At 35.5% G+C, this 26,137-nt stretch overlaps 2 protein-coding genes across 3 annotated transcripts in view; one reads left to right on the forward strand and one right to left on the reverse strand.

Moving 5' to 3' along the window:
• LOC143248683 (ATP-binding cassette sub-family G member 8-like) overlaps positions 1 to 3,648 on the forward strand; it is a 50,560-nt gene extending 46,912 nt beyond the window's left edge. For both annotated transcript variants that reach the window (XM_076497292.1, XM_076497293.1), the window contains exons 9-10: positions 806 to 882; positions 1,825 to 3,648. In XM_076497292.1, the coding sequence (XP_076353407.1) occupies positions 806 to 882; positions 1,825 to 2,451 (704 nt within the window). In that variant the 3' untranslated portion in view covers positions 2,452 to 3,648. The remainder of the gene's footprint in view (positions 1 to 805; positions 883 to 1,824) is intronic.
• Positions 3,649 to 6,153: 2,505 nt separating this feature from the next.
• LOC143248685 (uncharacterized) overlaps positions 6,154 to 26,137 on the reverse strand; it is a 34,338-nt gene continuing 14,354 nt past the window's right edge. The window contains exon 2 of the mRNA XM_076497297.1: positions 6,154 to 7,085. Coding sequence (XP_076353412.1) covers positions 6,612 to 7,085 — 474 coding nt within the window. The 3' untranslated portion in view covers positions 6,154 to 6,611. The remainder of the gene's footprint in view (positions 7,086 to 26,137) is intronic.

Raw genomic sequence — 26,137 nt, forward strand, 5'->3', positions numbered from 1 at the left:
ATAATTTTATAGAAGTGACATTCGTGAATCGCTTGTGAATCGTTGGCAGGAAGTAATTAATAATAATAGAACGTAAATTATTGATTAAATAACATTAAAAGTGTTTGAAATACTTTCTATTTTTCTGAACCTAAAATCGGTAATTACTTGAGGGATGACCTGATAATTAGAGTGAAATTAGTTTGCTGAATAATGGCTATTTTAGTTATCGCAAAATCCACTCTTAATAACCTAGTTCCATTAAACGGAACATTTAGTAGTGACAAAATACAATCCTGAACAAATAACAAGTATATTTAAATCATTGTCTGACAAATAGTGTTTTCCCACAAGTATATATTTTTATATAAAAGCTGTCGAAGCATTATATTTACGTTTGTGGCAACTTTCAATATTGAAAGACCAATGCCACGAAACGCTATAAGACTGCAGAAACGGTGAGAATACGTTTCTGACCATTAGAGTACTTCTATTGAAGTACAATTTATCAAGTGTGGCTTCACTGAGAAACTTTTGAATGACTTAGTGGCTTAAAGATGTTTTTGGGTGATTTACTAAAGTTTTTGGGCAAGATGATGGCTTTACTATGTTGTGTGTGTGTGAGGTGACGTATTCACTGAGATGTTTGTTGGCCATCTAGTGGCTTTGCTAAGATTTTAGCATATTTTAAATTGTTTTCATGCATCAGTTTGATAAACCTAAGTCAGCTCATTAGAGTACCCCGTATTAATCAGTTTTGTATTGCATTATAAAATGATTTATAAATTTCTTAGTTTTTAACCAGAGAATCTTGTTATTTTTCTAGTATGGCGAGACAAAGACATTGTATCACGTGACATAAGGGAGGGGCTGTATTCCCGTTTGGCGTACCTCATGTCAAAGGTGGGTTACTTTCCAAATATCCACGTTTATTGAAATATTAAAGACAAAGTGCATATGTTATAACTTGCTTGACTGTATATTAATCTTTTTTTTTTAATTTGAATTAAAGTTTATGGTGTATTAATATACAATTTGAAACTAACCTTAGCTAAGTAATAAAAAAAATTGCAAGTTAAAACACTCAAAATAATTATTCAAATACCTCAGAAAACGTGTTAAAAAAACTAGGACGACTGCTTTTAACAAATGTTTTTGAACTTATTAAGATATCAGTAGTTATTATGTATTGGGGGAAATTAATGTACAACTCAGTTAAAGCAAGAATTTTATTATAAGTTAATTATTCCACTGTTAAAGTAGGAAAGTTATTTTTTATGTGATACAGTGATATAACCATTCATCTTTACCGGAAAGAGGGGTGACACAATAATATAACCATTCATCTTCATGGTTAGAATTAAACGTACATCACCATTATATTAACTATAAACCTGTTGAGTCATGATGTCATCTGGGATTTTAAAAAAACGTATGACAAAGTATGGATATAAAAGCGACCAGCAGTGGTCGTGTTGTTTTGTCGCTTTAATATGAGTGAATATGAAGATTATGATTGTAACCTTGCCACGTGACCTGTAGAGTTGTTGTGGCATTTTGTTACTTTAAGATAAGTAAATATGTAGATTTGTAATATTTTATAACATCAGTTGAGTTTGAACCTCTTTTTTTTTAAGATTTAAATGCCATCCAGAAGTTATTTTCAGTGCTAGAAAGGTGTACATAGGCGGTCAGCTTTAACTGGACTTCTAGTAATGATACATCTACGCCATCTAGTATTTTACGTATTCAATCATTTTTAATATATTGATTAAAAATTTAAATGGTTTTAAGTGCATTGAATGCAGTAACCTGAGACGTATCACGTTTGTGCTTCTTTTGCAGCTAACTTACAGTTCACCACCAGCTGCTGTCGTGTGTCTCGCTTACATCGTTCCAGTGTATTCCATAGCTGGGTTGGAATCAGATTCCAGAGTCAGCTCCTTTGGCGTTTATATTGGTTACATGCTGCTGTACTTACTGACCATGCGAATGCTTTTTATGGCTCTTGGTTGGATGCTGACCTCACGCCACCTAGCGGCGGGTTTGGCTGGCTTTGTACTGACCCTCTGCGCAACCACTGCTGGATATACAGTCCATTTCTCTGGTTTGTCTCCAGTCCTGTTCTGGTTACAGTGGGTGTCCCCAATGCGATGGGTGATGGAGCAAATCGTATTATGGGAGTTTACAGGTAAGCAGATGAATGACGCCAAGTATTACTGCACTCGAAACCCGGTGGTGTCACAGGATAGCGGCATTCTGGTGAAAGCTGATTGTGGAATACTAAGTGATTCCGACGCCCTGCGGCTACATGATTACCACACAACATGGCCGCTCTACCAGCCAATCATCATCACTCTTGCATTCCATCTAGCTTGGTTTCTGTGTGGCGTTGTGGCATTTATTTTCGTTAAACAACAATCTAAAAGAGCTTCCAAGAAGAGGACCGACTATTTCCAATCCACGTGGTGAGCACGTTTCAAAATAACTTGTGATATTCGAGATATTCTAGTAGATGCCGAAATACAACAATGAAAACGTTACCATCCCAGTTTTAATATAGATTGAAATGTTTCAGTTAGTTGACTGCGGTTATTAATATACTCAAATCTGTTTTGCAAAAAGCATCAAAACTCTTAATTCACTGTATGTGTGTCCAAAAAAGGAATTACTGCTACTTTAATGTTTGGGGAAAGAGATTCACTTACTGTGCGTTAAAATAATCTGAATGAGGAAAGGCAACAGTTAGGTTTTCTGTTTGGAACTTGTTCAGTTATCTTAAAGAATTGTCATCTACAAAGAAATTGAAAAGGTGCATTTCTTGTTTATGTTTTACGATGTAAAGGGTAACTTAAATATGTATTGGTGTCGGCGTTTTTGTTATAAAAGGTTCTCCATCATCACACCAAATTTTGTGATTGTTTGGAGAAAACCATTAAACCATTATTATTATTAGTTTGTTTGTTTCTGTATGCTCTTGGTCTGTAAAAACATGTATTAGACCATTGCTTAAAATTTTGAGGTTTTTAAAAATTTTTAATAAATGAAATAAATCCCAACATGAAATTTCGGAATATTTGTTGACTGAAAAGGGTGCTTTTAATTAATGAAATGGTGCAGTAGGACTTAACTGTTTATGTGAATAACATGTATCGAATTGTGAACTATTTTTATATATTAACATCCAAAGGAAGATGTGCTGTTATGTATGTCAGTGATTATTGAATACCTCAAAAATAAATAGGATGCTACGTTGTATTCTGTCCACTAGGTGACAGCACAGGTTAAAGTGATTTTTAATGCTTAAACTTCCAATTCATTATTGTGGGGAACGTGCCAAAATGTGGATTACAAGTTCCCGCCTGATGTGTTTACGTATAAATACTGATGTATTCCTGTTGTTTTTTTTCATGATGCCATTAACTCTTACTGTTATTTAATCCTTTTTTATCTGTCAAAGTTCAGACTCTGAAACATTTGAGTATATTGCATTTTGGAAGTCGTATTTTAATTACACATGTGTTGTATAGAGGGCGCAATTGTGCTACATAAGAGTTACTTTTAACGTTTGTAATTTTTAACCGCATTTGTAACTTTCCAAAGCTATGTACATAATAGCATAATTTTGGTAAACAATGGCTTTAATAAAGTTCCACGAAATATGAAATACTCAGGTGTGTGGACGATTTGTAACTTTTTTTTTTATTTATATATATATTGATCAACTTTAAGGAAAAAGAAATACCATCGATGTTGAGAATGCGGTAAAAATTATTAAATTTTCAAAATAATCCTAGTTAATATATTGATTATCTCGTATAGTTATTCGCTAAACCAAAACTTTAAATGGTACACTCGAATTTTAGGTACGTTTAAATCACTACACTGAAACATTCATCGGTTGGATTTGGACACACTTTACGAACTTGATAGATATTTTGGAAAACAAAGGTAGGTACACAATTATATATATATGTATGTGTGTATTTATTAATTTTAACGAGAAATGAGGAATTCATTATTAAAAAATAGTCGGGGTTGTTCATGATAGTAAAAAAACAACAAAAGAAACATGAATCTTACATTACAAACGGTTGCTTTTTAGGGTCAATGGAGCCTCACATATAAGTTCAATTTTCCTTCAAGGCTATGTTAATCAAACTCTTACAACACTTTGAATTACAAGTTTAATATTGTCTGGATTAATATACGACACATTGAGTCAATACGTTTTTATTGAATAAAAACTAAAACTTTTAAACTCAGAATTTACATACACTCAAGAACGTGGTATGTTCAGGTGAAATATTCGCTACTTGTGAAGAACAATTTGCTTCAACATGGCTTTAAAATAGGTTTTATAAAGACAATAGATGGCGCTTTTGAGTGTTGGTGACATAATATGCGAGTGTTAAGCACAATGGATTACCTGTGTTGAGCCCACCACGAGTGTCTAAACTCGATTGTTAGCATGCAGCCTTATTGCTGAGTCGTTAGGGGACTAAAACATGGTTAAATCTAAATTCTAAATACACGGGTGTAATGTTGTGTCTAGATTTTACTACCACCACACACCATTCAATTTATATTATTAGTTGACCGAGAATCTGCTATTCACATTATATAGCCAAATGGTTAGGGCGCTCGACTCGTAATTTGAAGGAGGGTCGCGGGTTCCACCCCTCTCACATCAAATATGGGCACGTTATTACGTCACGGCCAATTTCTACTATTCTTTAGTAAAGGAGTTGATGGGTGCTGGTATCGACTAGCTGCCTTCTCTCTGGTTTTACACTACTACATTCGGGACGGATAGCGCATGTACCTTGGCGCGAAATTCAAAACAAATCATTGAACCGCTTTCACAACATACAAATGCGAACCATCCTGTTAGAAAAATAAAACTTTCTTAGCTTAAGATGATTCCCTACCCCGTCAAAATTTATATTTCTCTCATAACTGTTCTCACTGTTAAGTGTGAAAAAAGACGATACATTAATACTTATCTTAAACAACTCTATTAGATCTTTAACTCTTATGTTTTTAAGAGAAGAGAATGTGAGATATTTCAATCTTTCCGCTCTCCAGTGGCACAGCGGCATGTCTGCGGACTCGCACTGCTATAAACCGGTTCTATACTAGTGGTGGGCAGAGCACAGATAGCCCATTGTGTAGCTTTGTACTTAATTTCAAATAATCAACCTTTCCTCATATTACAACCCCTCCTATCCCGGGCACCAATCTAGTAACACAACTCTGAACACATTCCAACAATTCGGCGTCCTTCCTAAGATAAGGAACCCAAGACTGAACACAACACTCCAAACGTAGCCTAATGTGTGACTTATATCATTAAATTATAACCTCTTTTTCACTTATGTCCAATTTTTCTGTAGATACAACTTAAAATCCTATTTTCTCTACCACTAGCAACAGCCCATGTGATGACATATATTTAGAACTGTTTTTTTTTCTCTCGTGTGTGTGTGTGTGTGTGTGTGTATAAACAAACATATACACGTCATAATTTCTAACAGGGCGTATTGGAACGCATATTTACGACTTTCTTTATTGGACAGACTTACAACCCAACTATGTTGTCAATTGTCAAACATCACCTAATTCATTTAGTGAACCTGACGGGCTCTGCACATTACAACCACCAGAGGGCACTAGAATATATAAATAGGTGACATTCAATATAGCACAAGAACCTAAATAAATAAAGTCAGGATTATTGGTGAGCTTGGAAATTAAACTAAAATTTGACATGCTCTTGGAGTGTTATTTCGCCCTCTGGTGGAGCTCTGAACTTCGCAGAACTCGCTTTCAATTTTTCCACACGTTAAGTTTGTAGTGCGTTATAAGAGAAACAATAAATCCATCAGCTTCCTCAATTCCCTCTCGTTATCCCCCCCCGCTAGTACAGCGGTAAGTCTACGGATTTACAACGCTAAAATCAGGGGTTCGATTCCCCTCGGTGGGCTCAGCAGGTAGCTCGAAAAACACGCGCTAACCCTCTCGTTAATAATTCATAACTTGGGACAATAGTTGATAGTCTTCGCAGCTTTACTATTAATAGACGTACGTGGCTCTTCATAATGAAAATATACCTTAAGGTTATTGGAGGGTAAAACAAAGTTTTTGGTAATAAGACACGTAAACCGCAAAATATAAAATCTAATTTATTGGTTTTCAAATTACTTAAATACAGTTCATTCTTCGCGACATTTGCGACTTGTATTTTTTTCCACAAAAAAAAGTTACCTACTTCAACTATCTCAAGCGTTTAAAGCCCATAATATCAAAGTTTCTTTTTAAGTTCATTTAATAGAGAATTATTTGGTCTATCAGTGATCGATATATTGAATAATAGGTAAAAAAAACACTTTTAAAATTATTTGTGCGAAGTAAAACTATTTTAATATCAAACATTTTCATTCACCATTTAGCCAGAAAGGTTATTGTTACTTACTAAATTAATGTGCTATGCACTATTTACAAAAGTGCGGGAATCCACAGTTCGTTGAATAAACATTTCTATGCATTAACAATAGGACTAGTTATCTGAGTTTGCCGCTTCACTAAAATTGCTACTTTAGTAAAACCTTAAAAGTAGTTGTTTTTTTAAATCACACAAATATTTCGTGGTCGGAGTCCGAGTGATAGCCTTGTAAATATATTCCAGAATCGTACGAAGGAATATCGTCATCTCGATAATACAACATGCCATAAGATTTGGCTCGTCGTCTATTGTACTGTGGCGCCATCTTTTTTCCTGAGGAGCATCGAGAGCATTCTGCACTGTTGCTCGACAGCTGGCGCTGTGTGGAGTTTTCCAAATGTCTACGGAGAGGTGCACGTGAAAGAATGCAAGGTTTATTCTGTGCACAATGACTAGAGCACGAGGATAAAGTAGAAGACGGAGACGTTGTGGTTGTTTGATTGTATGTATCGGACAGTGATTCTAAACTTGGACTATCTTCTACTTCGCCATCGCTAGAGCCCTCTTCAACTTCCTGCTGGCGATCCCTCAGTTCGGCAATCGTGTCGTAGAGGGATAACAGTTTGCGGAAGAGTTCGTTATCCTGATCAATGAACGATTCCTACAAGAAAAAGTCCAAATACATATAAATAAATATTACACAGTAACACAATACCTCGCATAACACGTAGTAGTAAAATATAGTTTGAGGATGTCAATTGCTTATTTTTAAGGTGTTTTTTTTCTATTTCGCGCAAAGCTACACGAGGACTATTTGCGCTAGTGTAAGTCTAGAGAGAAGGCAGCTAGTCATCACTACCCTCCGCAAACTCTTGGGCTACTCTTTTACCAACGAATAGTGGGGTTAACCGTCACATTATAACGCCCCCACGGCTGAAAGGGCGAACATGTTTGGTGAGACCGGAATTCGAACCCGCGACCCTCGGATTACGAGTCGATTATTATAATCGACCTGTCCATGCCAGGCCTATTTTTAGGGAATCAGATAAGTAAATGTGTTATGTTATTTAGAAAAGACGCGTTGTTTGATTGTTTGGAATTCAGCTCAAAGCTATACAATGAGCTATATGTGGTTTGTCCACCATGGGTATCGAAATCATGTTTTTAGTGACGTAAGTCCGTAGACGTACCGCTGTGCCACTAGGGGGCAACAAAAATAGAACAAATGTATATGAAAAAATAAAAGCTTTGAAAGTATTTATGTAATGGAATGTCACGATAAAACTACGTAAGAAAGCCATCAGCTTTTACTGCTATAAATATGGTATATCTTGTCTGTGGGGTAGTTACAGGCTGAGTACTTAACTGTGCTGTATGCAATATGTCATGAGATTTCTGTAAGCGTTGTTCTGAATGTACGGTTTTTAACTTTCCTTGGTCTGAGTGACAGTTTTTAACCATCCTTGGTTTAAGTGTACAGTTTTTAGCCTTTCTTGATCTAAGTGTATAGTTTTTAGCCTTTCTTGGTCTAAGTTTACAGTTTTTAGCCTTTCTTGATCTAAGTGTACAGTTTTTATCCTTTCTTGATCTAAATGAATAGTTTTTAGCCTTTCTTTATCTAATTGTATAGTTTTTAGCCTTTCTTGGTCCAAGTGAATGATACTGTGTCCGATGTGCTGCATCCATGAATAACATTACAAACAATTACACACAGATTCTATATCCACGAATTTAGTAACTTTCTGTATCTTACTCAGAGGACGAATATTTTTGTCTTGTGTGTATCGTTTTGTATAACTGGAAACATTTCGATGCTGTACATGGGTTGCTTTTAGGATCTTGAACCCGAGAAGGGAGATAAAAACATCACGAAAAAAGAACACAACCCCACGTGAGAATTTAAAGGCACGGGTATCTAATCAGTCAAATGAGCCAATTATCACATTCCACAAAACAGGATGTGCAATTAGCACCTAATAAAGGTTTTAGGAATTGAAAAAAAAATGAAAGAAGGAGGACTGGTTTATCAAACTTTGTCATTTATAAGGAATACCATCAGTTAGGCTTATCTTAAGCTATATTTAATGTGTTTTGTAATAAACAAAATAAAACCATTTTTGAAATTAATTTGTTTTGAATTTCGCGCAAAGCTACTCGAGGCCTATCTGAACTAGCCGTCCGTAATTTAGTAATGTAAGACTAGAAGGAAGGCAGCTAGTCATCACCACCCACCGCCAACTTTTGGGCTACTCTTTTACCAACGAATAGTAGGATTGACTGTTCCATTCAAACGCTCCCACGACTGAAAATCCGGCATGCTCAGGTGGTTAGGGCGCTCGACTCATATTCTGAGGGTCGCGGGTTCAAATTTCCGTCACACCGAACATGCTTGCTCTTGATTGCGTGTGTGTGTGTTTTCTTGTAGCAAAACCACATCGGGCTATCTGCTGTGCCCACCAAGGGGAATCGAATCCCTGATTTCAGCGCTGTAAATCCGTGGACAATGCGTTATAAGAGTGAGAGTTAACTCCTGCTGGTCGATTAAAGCAGTCTAAGAGTTAGAGGTAGGTGATGTTGATTGTCTGTCAGTTCAAGATTAGAGAGTGAGAGCCAGTCCTTGTTAGTCTTGTATGAATATTCGAAATAAACCAAGTTTAAATTAGTACAGAGACGCCCTCTAGCTGTGCTTTTACTGAGAATATTCTTGCGGGGCCAACACACACGTGACGATAATTTTGTAAAGTCAAAAACAAACACGCTCACTTGCTTGCTGGGCGCAGCTCAGAATCGACTTAAACTTCCATGTTCTGTGTCACGTAGAACACATTCTTGATCGAACTATATTATACGGGTTTCGTTTAAGAAGTTTTAACATATATGGAAGTATTCCACGTTGTTCATGCTTAAATATATTCACTATTATACTGAGACATTTTCTCTTACATAATTAAACTCAAAGATAGTATTATGTAATTTAAAAAGAAGTTAGTTTACAATATAAAACCCGCCGGTGATTTAACGGTACGTTTATGGACTAAAAATACAAAAATCCTAGAACCGATTCACTACATTACGACGGAACGCGGGTAGTATATTACGTAGCTTTGCGATAAAATACTATAATTACATACGAATTTAAATATATATATATCGATATATAGGTCGCGCCATCTATCAATAACGAAATAATACATTTCAAACGTTTTTCTGTGGAATACATATTATTTTATATTTTTAATGTTATAATTTGATTGTCTGCTAGAGGGAGATACTAATGATGATGATGACGCGAGATGTAGAAAGGTCATAAAAGTAGTTGTAGTTTCTTTACAGAGTTCATGGTGACGTATTAATTCAAAAAACTTCGTGGAAATGCGAGTACATTATTAACACGAGTTAAAGATTCAATGATAATTCAATGAGTTTATTTAATGTTAGAAAAATGGTTCAGTGGGAATTGTCGCATCTCTTGAGTTACTGAACGATTAGAGAAGAAATTCTATATGTTTATTTGTGAGTTAGATGTGGCCCGGCACGGCCAGGTGGGTTAAGGCGTGCGACTCGTAATATGAGGGTCGCGGGGCGCGCATCCTCGTCGCGCCAAACATGCTCGCTCTCTTAGACGTGGGGGCGTTATAATGTAACGGTCAATCCCACTATTCGTTGGTAAAAGAGTAGCCCAATAGTTGGCGGTGATGACTAGCTGCCCTCTCTCTAGTTTTACACTGCCAAATTAGGGACGGCTAGCGCAGATAGCCTTCATGTAGCTTTGCGCGAAATTCAAAAACAAACAAACAAGAGTTAGACGTATTTACTATTAATTAAGGGATTCCATGTTAAACGTTATTAGGATATTAGGCTTACAGTTGAAACGTTTTGTATCTGAAGTTAGGCCCTATAAGTGAAAGTGACTACAGAAAATGTTAGAGAAGAAATAAATAACACTATGTAACAAAATGTTTACTTTTTCCTGGGCAGAAAGTGTTATTTTCCAATTGCTTATGCCTAAAGTAAATGGAAAATACCGATTTTTCTATTCAAACTTTGCTTTTGTGACCTGGGAGCGTATAACGAAAACATGATGGAAAACTATATTTGGGGGCTGGTACGTGAAAGTGATTTACATTACAGTCGCAAATCTCGAAGAACTACTAACTTCTAAACATTTTTGTATAACTTTAGTATAAATACATGTAAATCTTGAGTCATATGTTGTTTTATTCAGACCTTATATAAATGAAAATGTGTAATTTTGCCCGTTTTAACATAGAAAATAGGTTAATTTCTAAATTTCATTATCCAGGTCACAAAAGCAAAGTTTGAAGGGAATAATGGCCATTTTCTATACTTTTACAACATAAGCAATTAAGAAATAACACATACTATCCAGGAACAAAATCTGTGTTACACAGTGTTATTTGTGTATTGTTACGTGAATTGGATCTTATGCTGTTTTTACACATAATCCAAAGATAAAATACGCTACAACGGCATTATACTTTTAAAAAATAAACATTTGAAATGCCATTTCAGTAATTCACACCATAGCAGAAAATATAGCGCTTAATCAACTTGGTCCGCCATGGCCAGGTGGTTAAGACAGTAGACTTGTAATCTAAAGGTCACAGGTTCAAATTCCCATCAAACCAAACAGTCTTGCCCTTTCAGCCGGGGTAGGGGCGTTATAATGTTACAGTCAATCTCACTATTCGTTGGTAAAAGAGTAGTCCAAGAGTTGGCGTGGGTGCTGATGACTAACTGCCTTCCCTCTAATTTTAAACTGCTAAAATAGGGACGGCTAGCGCAGATAGCTCTCGTGTAGCTTTGCGCGAAATTCAAAACAAACCTAACCGATCAATCAACGCTATAAAACTTCGTAGAAAGCAGTTATGAGATCGTTGTCACGCGAAATAAATTGTGTCGTGGCATCACAAGAACTATCGGGCTGCACGTTTCATTTTGATAGACTTTAGATAAAGCAAACAAACAACAATATTTAAGAAAAATCCAATAAAAAGATTGAGACACCAACAAACAATTATCCATTGTAATAAATTGAACACACACTATGTAATTATGTCAAACACACTATGTTTTCTATATCCAGTGCCAACGAGGTCTTTCTCCAAATATCAGGCCTCATCAGGCCAGTAAGGAAACAACGGACATTATAATGGTTGAAACACTAAGGTTGTTGTTATTAAATTGTATGAAGACCCAATTGTTAAATTTGTGTGTGCGTGCGTGTGTTTTCTTAGAGCAAAGCCACATCGGGCTATCTTCTCGCGCCCGCGTCGCGCTAAACATGCTCGTCCTCCCAGCCGTGGGGGCGTTATAATGTGACGGTCAATCCCACTATTCGTTGGTAAAAGAGTAGCCCTCTTTAGTTCCCTCTAGTCTTACACTACTAAATTAGGGACGGCTAGCACAGATAGCCCTCGAGTAGCTTTGTGCGAAATTCCAAAACAAAAAATTGTTAAATTTGTTCAGTTAGAAAAATGTGATATAGAATATCAAATAGATCACAAGAAGACTGTTGGAAAACCAGATGACGAAAATAGTTCTTGTTGCCATCTTAACACCAGAAATTACTATAACACAAAACAGTAAAGGTGCTCTTACTTCAAGACAGGGACAAAAAAGGTACTAACCTTGTAGCCACTGTTGACGTGGTTAGGACAACGTATTTTAATGCAACGAACTGAACCCCACCAGATGGCACTGTTTGTCAGTTACATTGGAGATAATTGTTTTTAATAAGATAACATTCAGGTACGACGCATATAAACAAATCAGTTAAGCAAACAGCAAAACATGTTAGTTTTATAGATAATTTGATAGCGGCAAAGCGGAAGTTGCTATTGCGCAGGCTCAGTATTTCGCACGATTCATCGTGCTTTTGTCAAGTCTCGAAAAACGTGATGTGGTATTAATATCGTTGAAGTTGATCCAGTTGCCACAACATTAAATTCAGACACTATCTATGTCATCTTCTTGTCGAAGTTTTGGTTTTGGTTTTGGTTTTTTTTGTATGTACATTTATATTTCAAAGCTATTGTATAGGCAAAGAGCTAAATGAGGCCCCATATCTTTGTGTTTTGCTCCACCAGTGTAATCTGTTAAAAACATATGAACAGTGTTTGATATAGACCGTTGTGAATGCCAAAATAGTTCATTTTAGCGCAAAGAAAATCAATAGGTTAATCGATTCCCGGATTTTAGTGATATAACTCTGTAAACTTACCGTTGACCAACGGGGATGGGCGGGTGGTAATAAACAGAACTTTCTTTATAACTTGTACTACCTACGAGCAACCATTCTTTAGAGTTGTAATAAAATAACTTATTAAAGTTCTAAAATAGGTGGTAGACAAAGTACAGATAGTTCTCTGTGTCGCTTTGTATTTTTTTTTTAATTTCGCGCAAAGCTACTCGTGGGCTATCTGAGTTAGTCGTCCCTAATTTGGTAGTGTACGGCTAGAGGGAAGGCAGCTAGTCGTTACCATCCACCACCATGTCTTGGGCTACTCTTTTATCAACGATTAATGGGATTGACCGTCACATTATAGCGCCCCCACGGCTGAAAGGACGAGCATGTTTGGTGCGACGGCGATTCGAACCCGCAACATTCAGATGATGAGTCGAACGCCTTAACCCACCTGGCTATACCGGGCCAGGTAGCTTTGTACTTAACAGCAAAAGAAAGAAAGAAAGAAACCAAAATGGTGGTTCACTCCATGTTTTTTCTTAATATAAATAAACAACTAATAGGTTCTGCTGCTATACCTTAGATTACTATTAATAATAATTAATGAAGTGAAAGCTGTTTTTATATAAATAAACCGTTCAGTGGTATTACTACGGTACCTCATAGCTTGAGTTACTATTACCACACTTTCCGATGGCTCAGCAGTAGATCTGACAACTTATAATAATACATTTCAGGCTTCGATACCCGCAGTGAACAGGACACAGATAGCCCATGGTGTAGCTTTATATTCAACAAGAAATAAATATTATTAATAATAACGAATGAAATAAAAGTTTTGCTAGAGAAAAGTGTAATTAAAAAAAAAGGGTTGACCTGTCAATGCCCTACTTTTTCGACTAAGAAAGTTTCCTCTAAAGACTAGTTGTTTTCGTTTTTTTCTGCCATACATACACACACTGTAAAGGGTTGTAAAAACTAAAATCTTTAAACTTAGGCTAGCACGATCAATCGCTCGTGCGGAGAAATAAAGAGAAGGGGCGTTTTTTTCTCTTCGCTTTCCGGTAGGTTATATATGATGTTTATAAGATAAAACAAGAGGTCTCGTGATTTGTAAAACGACCAATCCTCATCACGTTCCGTACACTTAGAGCAATTTCCGCCTCAAGCAGCGTAACAGACTGCGCCAAGTACTTAGTTCTAGTATTTGTTTTTTTTTTTAACAGCTTTAGTGTTACTCCAATACAGAAAACGTTTAACAAAATGTTTATCTTAATCAGATTACAGGCTAAAGTATTACATTATGAAGATAAAAAACTGGCTAACTAAGAGTAAAAATAAAAACCATTAATGAAATCTAATTGTATAATAAACTAACTAAAACTACTAATATTATAAATTACTTTGAAAAATAAACATCTGTAATGCTTATAGTGCATTGTTTGGTCAGCTGGATAACTCATGACTGGAAGTTTCCCTTGTAATCACAATAATAATTTACGACTTTTAATGTTAATTCTCAATTATATGCATCTCTATTAACAATAGCCGTGAATAATATTGTAATTAACCAAATAAAAGCTTCGTAAATTTTAGAATTTAACGATTGTACCTCAAACAGGATTTTAAGTTGACAATTAAAACTCATCATATTATTTGCTGTTTTATTTTATTTATATTTCTGTAATCGGACTTACTTAAAATGTTTGTTATCTAAAACCTTAATATTTTTTCTTATTTCAAATAACATCAGCTGTAATACTTGGTAACAGAAACAAGGAATTTAAATTATTACTTAGCAGACAATGCTCGTCTACAAGATAAGGTGTTAAAACTTCAAAATACAAGAGAAAACAACTTAAATGATGTATAATTCCAAAGAAATCAATAGAATACATTTCTTCTTCTTATAAAAGTCAAAATATTAACAGGCAGAATAATACTCAGTTTTATCAAATGGGGTAAAAATATGTTTTTTCATAAATGTTTTATCAGTTTACCTAATTATTCGATAAGAGTAAGAAAGACAAGAATTAAAAGAAGGTTCCAGCTTTGCTTTAAAAGTCTACAACTCTGTGACTGTGAGCACCAATTCTGAACAATATCCTTGCTGGTATGGAAAATGGAAAGCAATGTTGGTAGGGGATGTGGAGAGCATTGTTGGTAGGAGATGTGGAGAGCATTGTTGGTAGGGTATGTGGAGAGCATTGTTGGTAGGGTATGTGGAGAGCATTGTTGGTAGGGGATGTGGAGAGCATTGTTGGTAGGGGATGTGGAGAACATTGTTGGTAGGGTATGTGGAAAGCATTGTTGATCAATATAATTATGAAAAAGCGAAAAGACAACAATCATTGTAAATAATTTGATACTTTCACGGCAGTAACATTTGTACATCTCGATTTACGGTTTAAAGCAATGTCTCAAAGGAGATATTAAGTGAAACAGATTAATAAACAATGTTTTTTTTTCTGAATTAACATGGCATTATTTTTTTTATTCTCGGTGCTCTTATCATATTTTAGAGACTCAAATTAATAAGCTAATACATCCATCGTACCAAAACTTGGGGAACTGTTACATCATATCACAATCTGGGAAGTTAATATATCATACCACAATCTACGGAACTACTATACCACACCACAATCTTTCAAATTAATACACCATATCAAAATCTAGGGAGTTATTACAGTCTACTACAATCTAGGAAATTAATACATTGTACTATAATCTAGGGAATTAACACATCAAACCACAATTTGGGGAGCTAAGATACGTAATACTACAATCTAGGAAATACTAAATGATAGCACAGTAAAGGTAGCCACTACAATATACTAACATTTAGGGAAACAACATACGATACCACAACCTAGGGATACATGTCTTACATGTTTACTATATAGGGATTGTACGATTCCCTGAAAATGCTTGACATATAAAGAAAACGTGCAGTAATTGGGCCACACATAACTTGAACAGTATATGTATATATGTATATAGTTGAACACCTTCAACAGTGATGTAAAAAAACAACATGAACAACGTTTGAAACAAACAAACAAACAAACAACCACCTGTAAACATATCTGTGTTTAAGTCAATTTGTAATGTTAAAAATACACTAAATAAAAGTGAGTAACCTAATCTAGATATTATACACAAGAACAAACTGTGGAGAATTATATTACATTATAGCTGATCTCTCAGCGCTCATGATGAACAGACTGAATAAAAATTGGTTTCCTAGGACTAGATAAATGTATAAAACCTAAACAACCTCTGACTCGATAGCAATGATGACGAAAATTACCCATTAGATTAGTTTAACCAACAAAATTAAATATAGTTATATAAACTAACCAATCAGCATTTTTCTAAATGTTTTCCTTCACCCTCATATAAATTAAAGATTTATGTTTTTCTTCGTAACTTACTTTCGGTGTCATTTATACTGAATCATTACTTGACGTCACATTATAACGTCTTGACTCTAAAGAGCTTTAAACAAACAATTATTTTTTCTCGCGCAGTTAAGTTTACAATATTTATAATTCGATATATCTTCGCTCCTTTCTACTTAATTTTTCAGGCCCGGCATGGTCAGGTGGTTAAGGCACTCGAGTCGTAATCCGAGAGTCGCGGGTTCGAATCCCCGTCACACCAAACATACTTGCCCTTTCAGCCGTGGGAGCGTTATAATGAGACGGTCAATCCCACTATTCGTTGGTAAAAGAGTAGCCCAAGTGTTGACGGTGGGTGGTGATGATTAGCTGCCTTCCCTCTAGTCTTACGTTACTAAATTAGGGACGGCTAACGCAGATAACCCTCGTGTAACTTTGCGCAAAATAAAAACAAACCAAACTTAATTTTGTGTGTGTGTGTCTGGAAATTATCTATGAATGATTATTTAGGAGAGCTTCGATGATGTCAGAAAAACACATAAGTTCAATAAGTCTTGATACAAAACGAAAAACCCCATAACTCGAACTGTCTGCTCCTGATGAAGAAAGGTCCCTTTTTCGAAAGCGCTCGGGTTTTTAAAATTTTTTTATGAAAAATAACCTATAACGAAAGACTAAAATGCAAAAGCATTTATGAAGATAACGAAGTACAAAAACAGTAACACACGCTTTAGTTATCACCTTAAAAAAGAGCCTAAACATGAATATATTTATACTTTGAATTGCTGACGGTTCATTAGATCACGCAAAAACAAGTTTGTATTCAAACTTCATGCAGAACTACTCGAGGGCTACCTGTGATTGCTAACCCTAATTTAGAAGCGATTGACTAGAGGGAAGGTGAACACTTACCAACGCCATTTCTCGATCTACTTTTTTACGAACAAAAAGTAGGATTGGACGTTACATTATAACGACCCACCTATAATGCGAACCGATTTTCCTGATCAGCGGGCCAATGAAAGGCTTCAAAATTAAGTAAGCAAAATATTCGTCAAACATTGGAAGGAAATGAAATTAGAAGGAAGAAAAAACGTCTTTAGCTTTTTTAGAAAGGAGAAAAATTGATTTGCCAATAAAAAGAAAAATAAAACTGCCTAATTGTATAACAGACCATGTTTACCTTTCAATAAGTTGCTTCAAATGCTAACACAGGTTTTCACTCACTGGTAGTTTGCTTGTAACTACCGTCTTATCTCCTCTGATGTCATAGTGTGTTTTAAATAATGTCAAGGAATTTAATTATATTAATTTAAAATATATTCACTGGTATTCCAAATCAAATAATTATCTATTTGTATCAAATAAATATTCAAATTTAACAATGTTTTATTTATTATCTGAAATATATATATATAATATTTTTATTTTTTCTCTTATTCTTTGTAGCACAAGATAAATAGTTTATTTTTCATAAACTAAAAAAATGAATCCACGTGCCGTCTTGAAAGTGCTCATAAATAGACTTTCCTTATTTATATGGGAAATGAAACCCATCCATATTTAATATAATATACACTAGAAAACTTAAAACACTCATTTGAATATGAGGTTAAAGTTCATTGAAAAGTCACGATTTGCTGTTTTGATTTCCTGTGCTAGAAATCGGCATGATTTTCTGTTGTTACCTCACGTGTTTAGAACGTGACACGCTTTTAAATTTATGTAAATATATATAAAGATGCAGACGAAATTAACACCAATTATCAAAACAAATTTTTTTTCCTCAAGGAAATAGGCCCGGCATGGCCAGGTGGTTAAAGCACTCGACTCGTAATGTGAGGGCTCGAATCCCTGTCATACCAAGTATGCTCGCCCTTTCAGCCGTGGGGGCGTTATAATTTGTCGGTCAATCTCACTATTCGTTGGTAAAAGAATAGTCCAAGAGTTGGCGGTGGGTGGTGATGACTAGCTGCCTTCCCTCTATTCTTACACTGCTAAATTAGCGACGGCTAGCGCAGATAGCCCTCGTGTAGCTTTGCGCGAAATTCAAAACAGAAACAAACAAGTAGGCCTCCAGGTAAAATAATAACTAATAATAAAAAGAATAATTCTTTGAATTACGTTAAAAGGTGAATGATATTTTGTGCTGCTAAAAGGTGTGTTTGTGTGTGTGTTTTCTCATAGCAACGCCACACTGGGCTATCTGCTGAGCCCACCAAGCGGAATCGAACCCCTGATTTTAGCGTTGTAAATCCGTAGACTTACCTGCACTAGCGGAGGGCTGTTAAAAAGAAAATAGTCATAAGTCACAAGGCACGCGGTGATTTAGTTAACCTGTTGAAACTGGGAGACTGTGTTAACATGTGTGAAAACCTCCAAAAATATTTATTTGCATATACACTATACAGTTAAAGACTGCAAAACAACGTGCGTGATTTAGTTTCTTAACTTGTAATTCTAAACATGCAAATCCGTGTTTCTAATTTTTAACTGACAGTTTGGTTTCGGCTTGTTTAGAATTTCGCGCAAAACTACACCAGTTTTGTTTTGTTTCTGCGCTAGTAGTCCCTTAGTTAGCCGTGGGAATGTTAGAATGTGATGGTCAATCCCACTATTCGTTGGTAAAAGAGTAGCCCAGGAGTTGGCGGTGGGTGGTGATGACTAGCTGCCTTTCCTCTAGTCTTACACTGCTAAATTAGGGACGGCTAGCACAGATAGCCCTCGAGTAGCTTTGTGCGAAATTCCAAAACAAACAAACAAACAAACAAACAAACAAACCCTTAGTTAGCAGTGTAAAACTAGAAGGAAGGTAGTTAGTCATCATCACCCACCGTTTATGAGACCAGTCCCACAGACTTACCGCTGGGTCATTGGGAGAAGATAATTGTGAAACTAAGTATGTCTCATAAATAAACTTGTGAAACCACCGGATGTATGAAACCTAGTAGTGACGGTTTCTATACTCCTTACCTCACATTTTAGTGTTGTTTTCAATTGGTTTCGATCTTTTTTCACAGACACTATATCAGAGTTGTTGTTGGTTTTACCTTTAAAACCTGCTCTAAGTACAATTCGGGTCAGGGCGAACTACTTGAGAAAAACAGCAACTGTAATAATCGAAACAGTCAACGCCCAATATTTTTTACTTTAAAATTAATTCACGTTTCAGACAAACTTCTTCAGACTTCAAACACATCGACCTTTAACCAACTACCTGTTTTTTGTTAGGGTGTGTCTTGCCGTACTCCAAATGGAAAGGAAGGCCTAAGTCGACACAACATTATAAACCACCTAATGCCAATCGAACTGCCTGCCCTTCAGAAATTTTAAGGCCTATCAGGATATTATAAAATACGACAGAATTAGGGTCAATAACGAGGAAAATTTAATTAAAACGGTCTTTCACGAACAGACGCCCCAAAGAATTGTCAACCTTTCTGCTTCATATATATAGAGCTTTGTTTCAAAGCTTTAATTACCCTATGGTAATAACTAATATATCTCAAATTTTGAAATACGTTTTATAAGTTAATTTACGTAATTATGAACGAAATTTATAACAACTTTTGGCCCCGCGTGGCCAGATGGTTAAGGCGCTCGACTCGTAATCTGAGGGTCACAGGTTCATATCCCTCCCCTTCATACCAAACATGCTCGCCCTTTCAACAGTGGAGGCGTTATAATGATACGGCCAATCCCACTATTCGTTGGTAAAAGAGTAGCCCAAGATTTGGGGGTGGTTGATGACTTCCCTCTAATTTTACACTGCTAAATTAGGGATGGCTGGAGCAGATAGCCCTCGTGTAGCTTTGCGCGAAATTCAAAAACAAACAAATAATATTATTATTTTGTGTGTGTAAATATATCTTAAGTTGTTCCGGTGGGTTTGCTGGACTTACATAACCAAATCATAGCGTTCACTGAAACAACACAAATAAAACGACAAGTCATATATACAATAGAACTGACAGCACTAACCTCGCAGGTAATTTTGCATTTTTGACGGAGATGACGTAATAAAAGCAAAATTTAAATATTACTTTTTTCTATACCTGTGGTCCCACACCACAGTTGTTCAACGGAAAATCTGATGGCTTATAATACCAAAAACCTGCTTTCGATACCAGTGGTTTGTACAGCATAGATAATTCATTGTGAAGGTTTATGCTTAAAAACAAACAAACAAAAACTTTAACAACTTTCACCACTTGTGAGGTCTAAATATTTTTATCACATTATCTGTTAAAACACGCAATATAAATAACTAGCCAAAAACAATGTGTTACAACACTCGGTGTAAAGAACTAGCCAAAAACAATGTGTCACAACACTCGGTGTAAATAACTAGCCAAAAACAATGTGCCACAACACTCGGTGTAAAGAACTAGCCAAAAACAATGTGTCACAACACTCGGTGTAAAGAACTAGCCAAAAACAAAGTGTTACAACACTCGGTGTAAAGAACTAGCCAAAAACAATGTGTCACAACACTATGTGTAAATAACTAGCCAAAAACAATGTGTCACAACACTATGTGTAAATAACTAGCCAAAAACAATGTGTCACAACACTATGTGTAAATAACTAGCCAAAAACAAAGTGTTACAACACTCGGTGTAAAGAACTAGCCAAAAACAATGTGTCACAACACGCAGTGTAAAGAACTAACAATGAAAAACAAAGTGTTACAACACTCGGTATAAAGAACTAGCCAAAATTTGTGTCACAACACGCAGTGTAAAGAACTACAGCATTTTAATGTGTCACAACACGCAGTGTAAAGAACTAGCCAAAAACAATGTGTCACAACATGCAGTGTAAAGAACTAGCCAAAAACAAAGTGTTACAACACTCGGTGTAAAGAACTAGCCAAAATTAATGTGTAATTGTAATGTTGACACATTTTATTTATTCAATAACTAATGTGAAACAATGTGTCATTCAACACGCAGTGTAAAGAACTAATTAAAAACTGTAATGTGTCAGCATTTTATTTACTTGGTGTAATGTTGAACTGATCTCAACAATTAGGTGATAATTGTATACATTATTATTTTAATTAATGTAGTAATTGTAATGTTGACAGTAATTTTATTTAGCATTAGTTAGTGTGAGTAATTATAATATTGTCGACATTTTTGTTTATTCAATAATTAATGTGAGTAATTGTAATGTTGACAGCATTTTTGTTTATTCAATAATTAATGTGAGTAATTGTAATGTTGACAGCATTTTTATTTATTCAATAATTAATGTGAGTAACTGTAATGTTGACAGCATTTTTATTTATTCAATAATTAATGTGAGTAATTGTAATGTTGACAGCATTTTTGGTTAATTTTTCAATTCTGCATGTATGTTATTTTGGATCCTATTATCAACGAACTTATGAATCCACAAACATCCTGGTGAACAAACAGCTTAGAAAGACGAGTTAAATATTTAATTAAGTCTATATTAATCCATGACCACCAGTAACACAGCGGTATGCCTGTGGATTTACACCGAGTTTCCATACGCGTGGTGGGCAGAGCACAGCTCATAGTGTAGCTAAATATATATATAGTACATCGACCCTATCGGCGATTCTAGAAATGAGTGATCAGTTATGCGTTACTAGAACGTTTCTCTTGGTTATTTCAATTCTATCTATTGTGCATCACCTTATTTAATAAACTAATGTTCTATACTCTTAGACCAATAAAATGCGCGTGAATATAAAAAAAAAAAAAAAAACGCTTAAATATATGCATAAGTAAGTCGTTGGTTTGAATTAAAGTTTAATTAACAAAACGAAAGAAAAAAAGAGAAGAAAAAAGGAAATTAAATTCCCTACTTAACTGTTAACATACATTAACTCTGGTCGGAGTTGGCTTTATCGGGGGGAGCAGGCCCCCTTGAAATATCGTTAGTTCCTTCAAGTTAACACTATACGTTAATCTAATTTTACTTTAGATATAAAATCTTTTATTTTTGTCATCTCTTTCCAACCTTTTCCTCTATCGTCAAAGTTCTTTGAAATTACTTTTGAAGTTGTAAATTTAGGGTAAGAGTACGTGCTAGGTAGTAACGTGGTGTGAAGATATTTACATCGATAGGTTATTAGTCTAAACAAAGCAGTGTCAGTTGTGGCTTAGTAGTTGGGGTATCGGACTGTGGATTCGAATGTTCATGGATCTTGCACTGTTGCCAAAAATAACTAACAAACATACGTGTATGCGTAAAAGAATGACGGCAAAATCTTACTACTCATTTATAGTAGCCTAAGAGTTGGCGGTGGGTGATGTTGACTCGCTGCCATTTCTCTATGCTATCAGTGTAGCTTCTCGCAAATGCTCACAAAATGCCAAACTGAAGCAAGTTGACAGTTAACAGTTCTCTGTTCAGTTTACTGGAAGACAACACACGTATGACTCGAAGAATTATAATGGTTTGTTGGGTGTTTTTTTTTGCGCATCATGACACGAGCCATATCTTTAGGCATGACAAGCTCACTCATGAGGCACGTCACAGTAATGACTTACAAAGAAGAAAGCGGTTTTAATAGAAGAATCTAGCAGTAGCAAGCGCCGCCCCTAAAATACAAGTTTCCAACAAAAGATGCAACACAAAGAATGTGGCCTCTACACTCCTACAGAAGTCTGAGTGTGTTACAAACAAGGAAGTAAAATGTGTATGTCAGAAATATAGAATCGTGACTTGGATGCCAGAAAATTATATCAACAGAAATAAAATTAAAACACGTGAGAGTCTATAGTATGCATCAGTTGACGTAAAAATATTCGGTATATTTTTCGAAAAGAGAAATTGATATTTCTGTGTGTTTAAAGACTTATAATTTTGGTATTTATGTGTAGAAATACGTGCGGGTTAATGATACGTAATGTATTTCTTCAAAATAATCTTCTGATTTTGTAACTAACACTAATTTTGTGCACATTTATTAGAAAATTTACCAGTGAGGCTGACAAAGAAATCCAAACAAACCATCTATTCCAATAATGCTGAAACAAATAGTGCGAAGTAATAAAACCCTAAAACCCGTTTGTTTTTTGTATTTCGCGCAAAGTTACAGGAGGGCTTTCTGCGCTAGTCTTTCATAATATAACAGTGTAAGACGAAAGCGAAGGTAGCTCCTCATCATTACCCACCGCCAACTGTTGAGCTAGTCTTTTACCAACGAATAGTGGGATTGACCGTCACATAATAACGCCCTCATGACTGAAAGAGCGAGCATGTTTGGTGCGACGGGGAATCGAACCCGCGACTCTCAGATTACGCTTCGAGCGCCCCATAACCACCTAGCTCCGGTTATATAGTGTTATCGTTTTGTATGAACAATGTTTGAACCCCGGTGGTTTCTTGACATCACGAAAGAAATAGTTGTAACATTAAAACAGCTGTTTGGGTAAGGAGGCACATTACGCCAATACAACAATACAGATAAGAACAGTCTAAAAGATAAACTTTAATCGTAAAAAAAAACAAATAAACAAATAAAAGAACTAATACATGTCATAAAATGTGAGAAGAGCAGGTATATTATATTATATTATATTATATTATATTATATTATATTATATTATATTATATTATATTATATTATATTATATTATATTATATTATATTATATTATATTATTGTATTATATTGTATTATACCATTTTAAGGCCTGGCATGGCCAAGCGCGTAAGGCGTGCGACTCGTAATCCGAGGGTCGCGGGTTCGAGCCCGCGTCGCGTTAAACATGCTCGCCCTCCCAGCCGTGGGGGTGTATAATGTTACGGTCAATCCCACTATTCGTTGGTAAAAGAGTAGCCCAAGAGTTGGCGGTGGGTGGTGATGACTAGCTGCCTTCCCTCTAGTCTTACACTGCTAAATTAGGGACGGCTAGCACAGATAGCCCTCGAGTAGCTTTGTGCGAAATTCCAAAAACAAACAAACAAATATACCATTTTAACAAGTTGAAGCTTATCAATGGGAATTTAGTTATTGGAACACCCAACTTAACACCAAACATTCGTTTAAGAGTGTTCTCTGATATATGATGTAAGCTGTATTGTAAGTATAAGAGAAAGTCCAATGTGGACTGCAACACTAAATCCTTTGGATTTTTCGCAAAACGTCATCACCCTTTGATTCTTTCCTCCACCGTATTTTGAGAGTCGCGGGTTCGAATCCCCGTCGCGCCAAACATGCTCGCCTTTTCAGCCGTGAGGGCGTTATAATGTGACGGTCAATCCCACTATTCGTTGGTAAAAGAGTAGCCCAAGAGTTGGCGGTGGGTGGTGATGAATAGCTGCCTTCCCTCTAGTCTTACACTGCTAAATTAGGAACGGCTAGCACAGGTAGCCCTCGAGTAGCTTTGTGCGAAATTCAAAACGAATCTTTCATCCAGAAGATTCAGTGCTTCCGTTTGAGTCCACAGTGAAACCCGTTAACAAACCTGGTTTTATTTATTAATAGTGCAAGTATTTTTGAACATAATCACCAAGTCTGTACCTGTTAATGACAACATCGAAGAATAAGTTCAATGATGTGCAGTTTACTGACGTGTTAATTCATCTGTAGCAAAGTTACAGGTAATCACTTTTAACTGGAGAATTACCGGACATCACCGGTTCTTCAAACACATTTTATAAATTGTTTAAGTATCAAGTGACTTGAGTCGAAGATATTTTATTCCAGGATTCCTTATAGCACTTAAAACTAACACATAGAAAACATAAAGATAAAAACACATAAGGAACATTGCTATCAGTGCTGTAATTAATCCCATTAATTATTGTTGTGATGTCATAATTACCTCACAAAAAATTAGACAATTCACTTTTTTTTATTTGCTTCTTCGAGCTGCATTATGACAAAACAGTCAGTCCTGTCATGCGGTTAAAAGTGGCTGTGTTTATTTATTATAGAGATACATATGATTTGTCCAGGTTTATATATCACACAGATACATATGATCTGTCCAGGTTTATATATCACACAGATACATATGATCTGTCCAGGTTTATATATCACGCAGATACATATGATCTATCCAGGTTTGTATATCACATAGATACATATGATATGTCCAGGTTTATATATCACACTGATACATATGATTTGTCCAGGTTTATATATCACACAGATACATATGGTCTGTCCATTTATATATCACACAGATACATATGATCTGTCCAGGTTTATATATCACACAGATACATATGGTCTGTCCAGGTTTATATATCACGCAGATACATATGATCTATCCAGGTTTATATATCACAGAGATAGACACACATGATCTGTCCAGGTTTGTATATCACATAGATACATATGATATGTCCAGGTTTATATTTCACAGAGATGCATATGATCTATCCAGGTTTATATATCACACAGATAAATACACATGATCTGTCCAGGTTTATACATCACAGAGAAAGATACACATGGTTCTTCCACGTTTATACATCACAGAGATAGATATATATGGTCTGTCTAAGTTTATATATCACACTGATACATATGATTTGTCCGAATTTATATATCTAACAGATACACAAGATCTGTCCAGGTTTATATATCACAGAGATAGATACATGTGGTCTGTCCAGGTTTATATGTCACAGAGAGAGATGCACATGATCTGTCTAGGTTTATATATGACACACATACAGATGCTTTGTCCGGGTTTATATATCACACAGAAAGAAATGTTCTGTCCAAGTGTATATATCACACAGATACACATGTTTTGTCCGGGTTTTTATATCACACAGATAGACATGTTCTGTCCGGATTTCTACTTCACATAACTACAACTTTGTCCGGGTTTTTACATCAGAAAGGTAGACGTATTGGCAAAAAGAAAACATTGCTTTTCATAACACAAGATCTCTAATCTAAGTTGTAAATAAATAACAAACATTCTAGTTTTTTTATTCTACCAGAATTATGCGCACTGTATTTTTTTTTCTAGGAAAACAGAAGGTGTTGAATTTTATGATAAAAATCTAACGTTAATTTCAATTAAGAAATCGAGACAATACATAGCTATAAATATTACATTCATACCCTATAGCTAAACAAACTTCACTTATAGTACGA

This window comes from Tachypleus tridentatus, chromosome 4, assembly GCF_004210375.1.
Source record: "Tachypleus tridentatus isolate NWPU-2018 chromosome 4, ASM421037v1, whole genome shotgun sequence".
NCBI classification, from domain to species: Eukaryota; Metazoa; Arthropoda; class Merostomata; order Xiphosura; family Limulidae; genus Tachypleus; species Tachypleus tridentatus.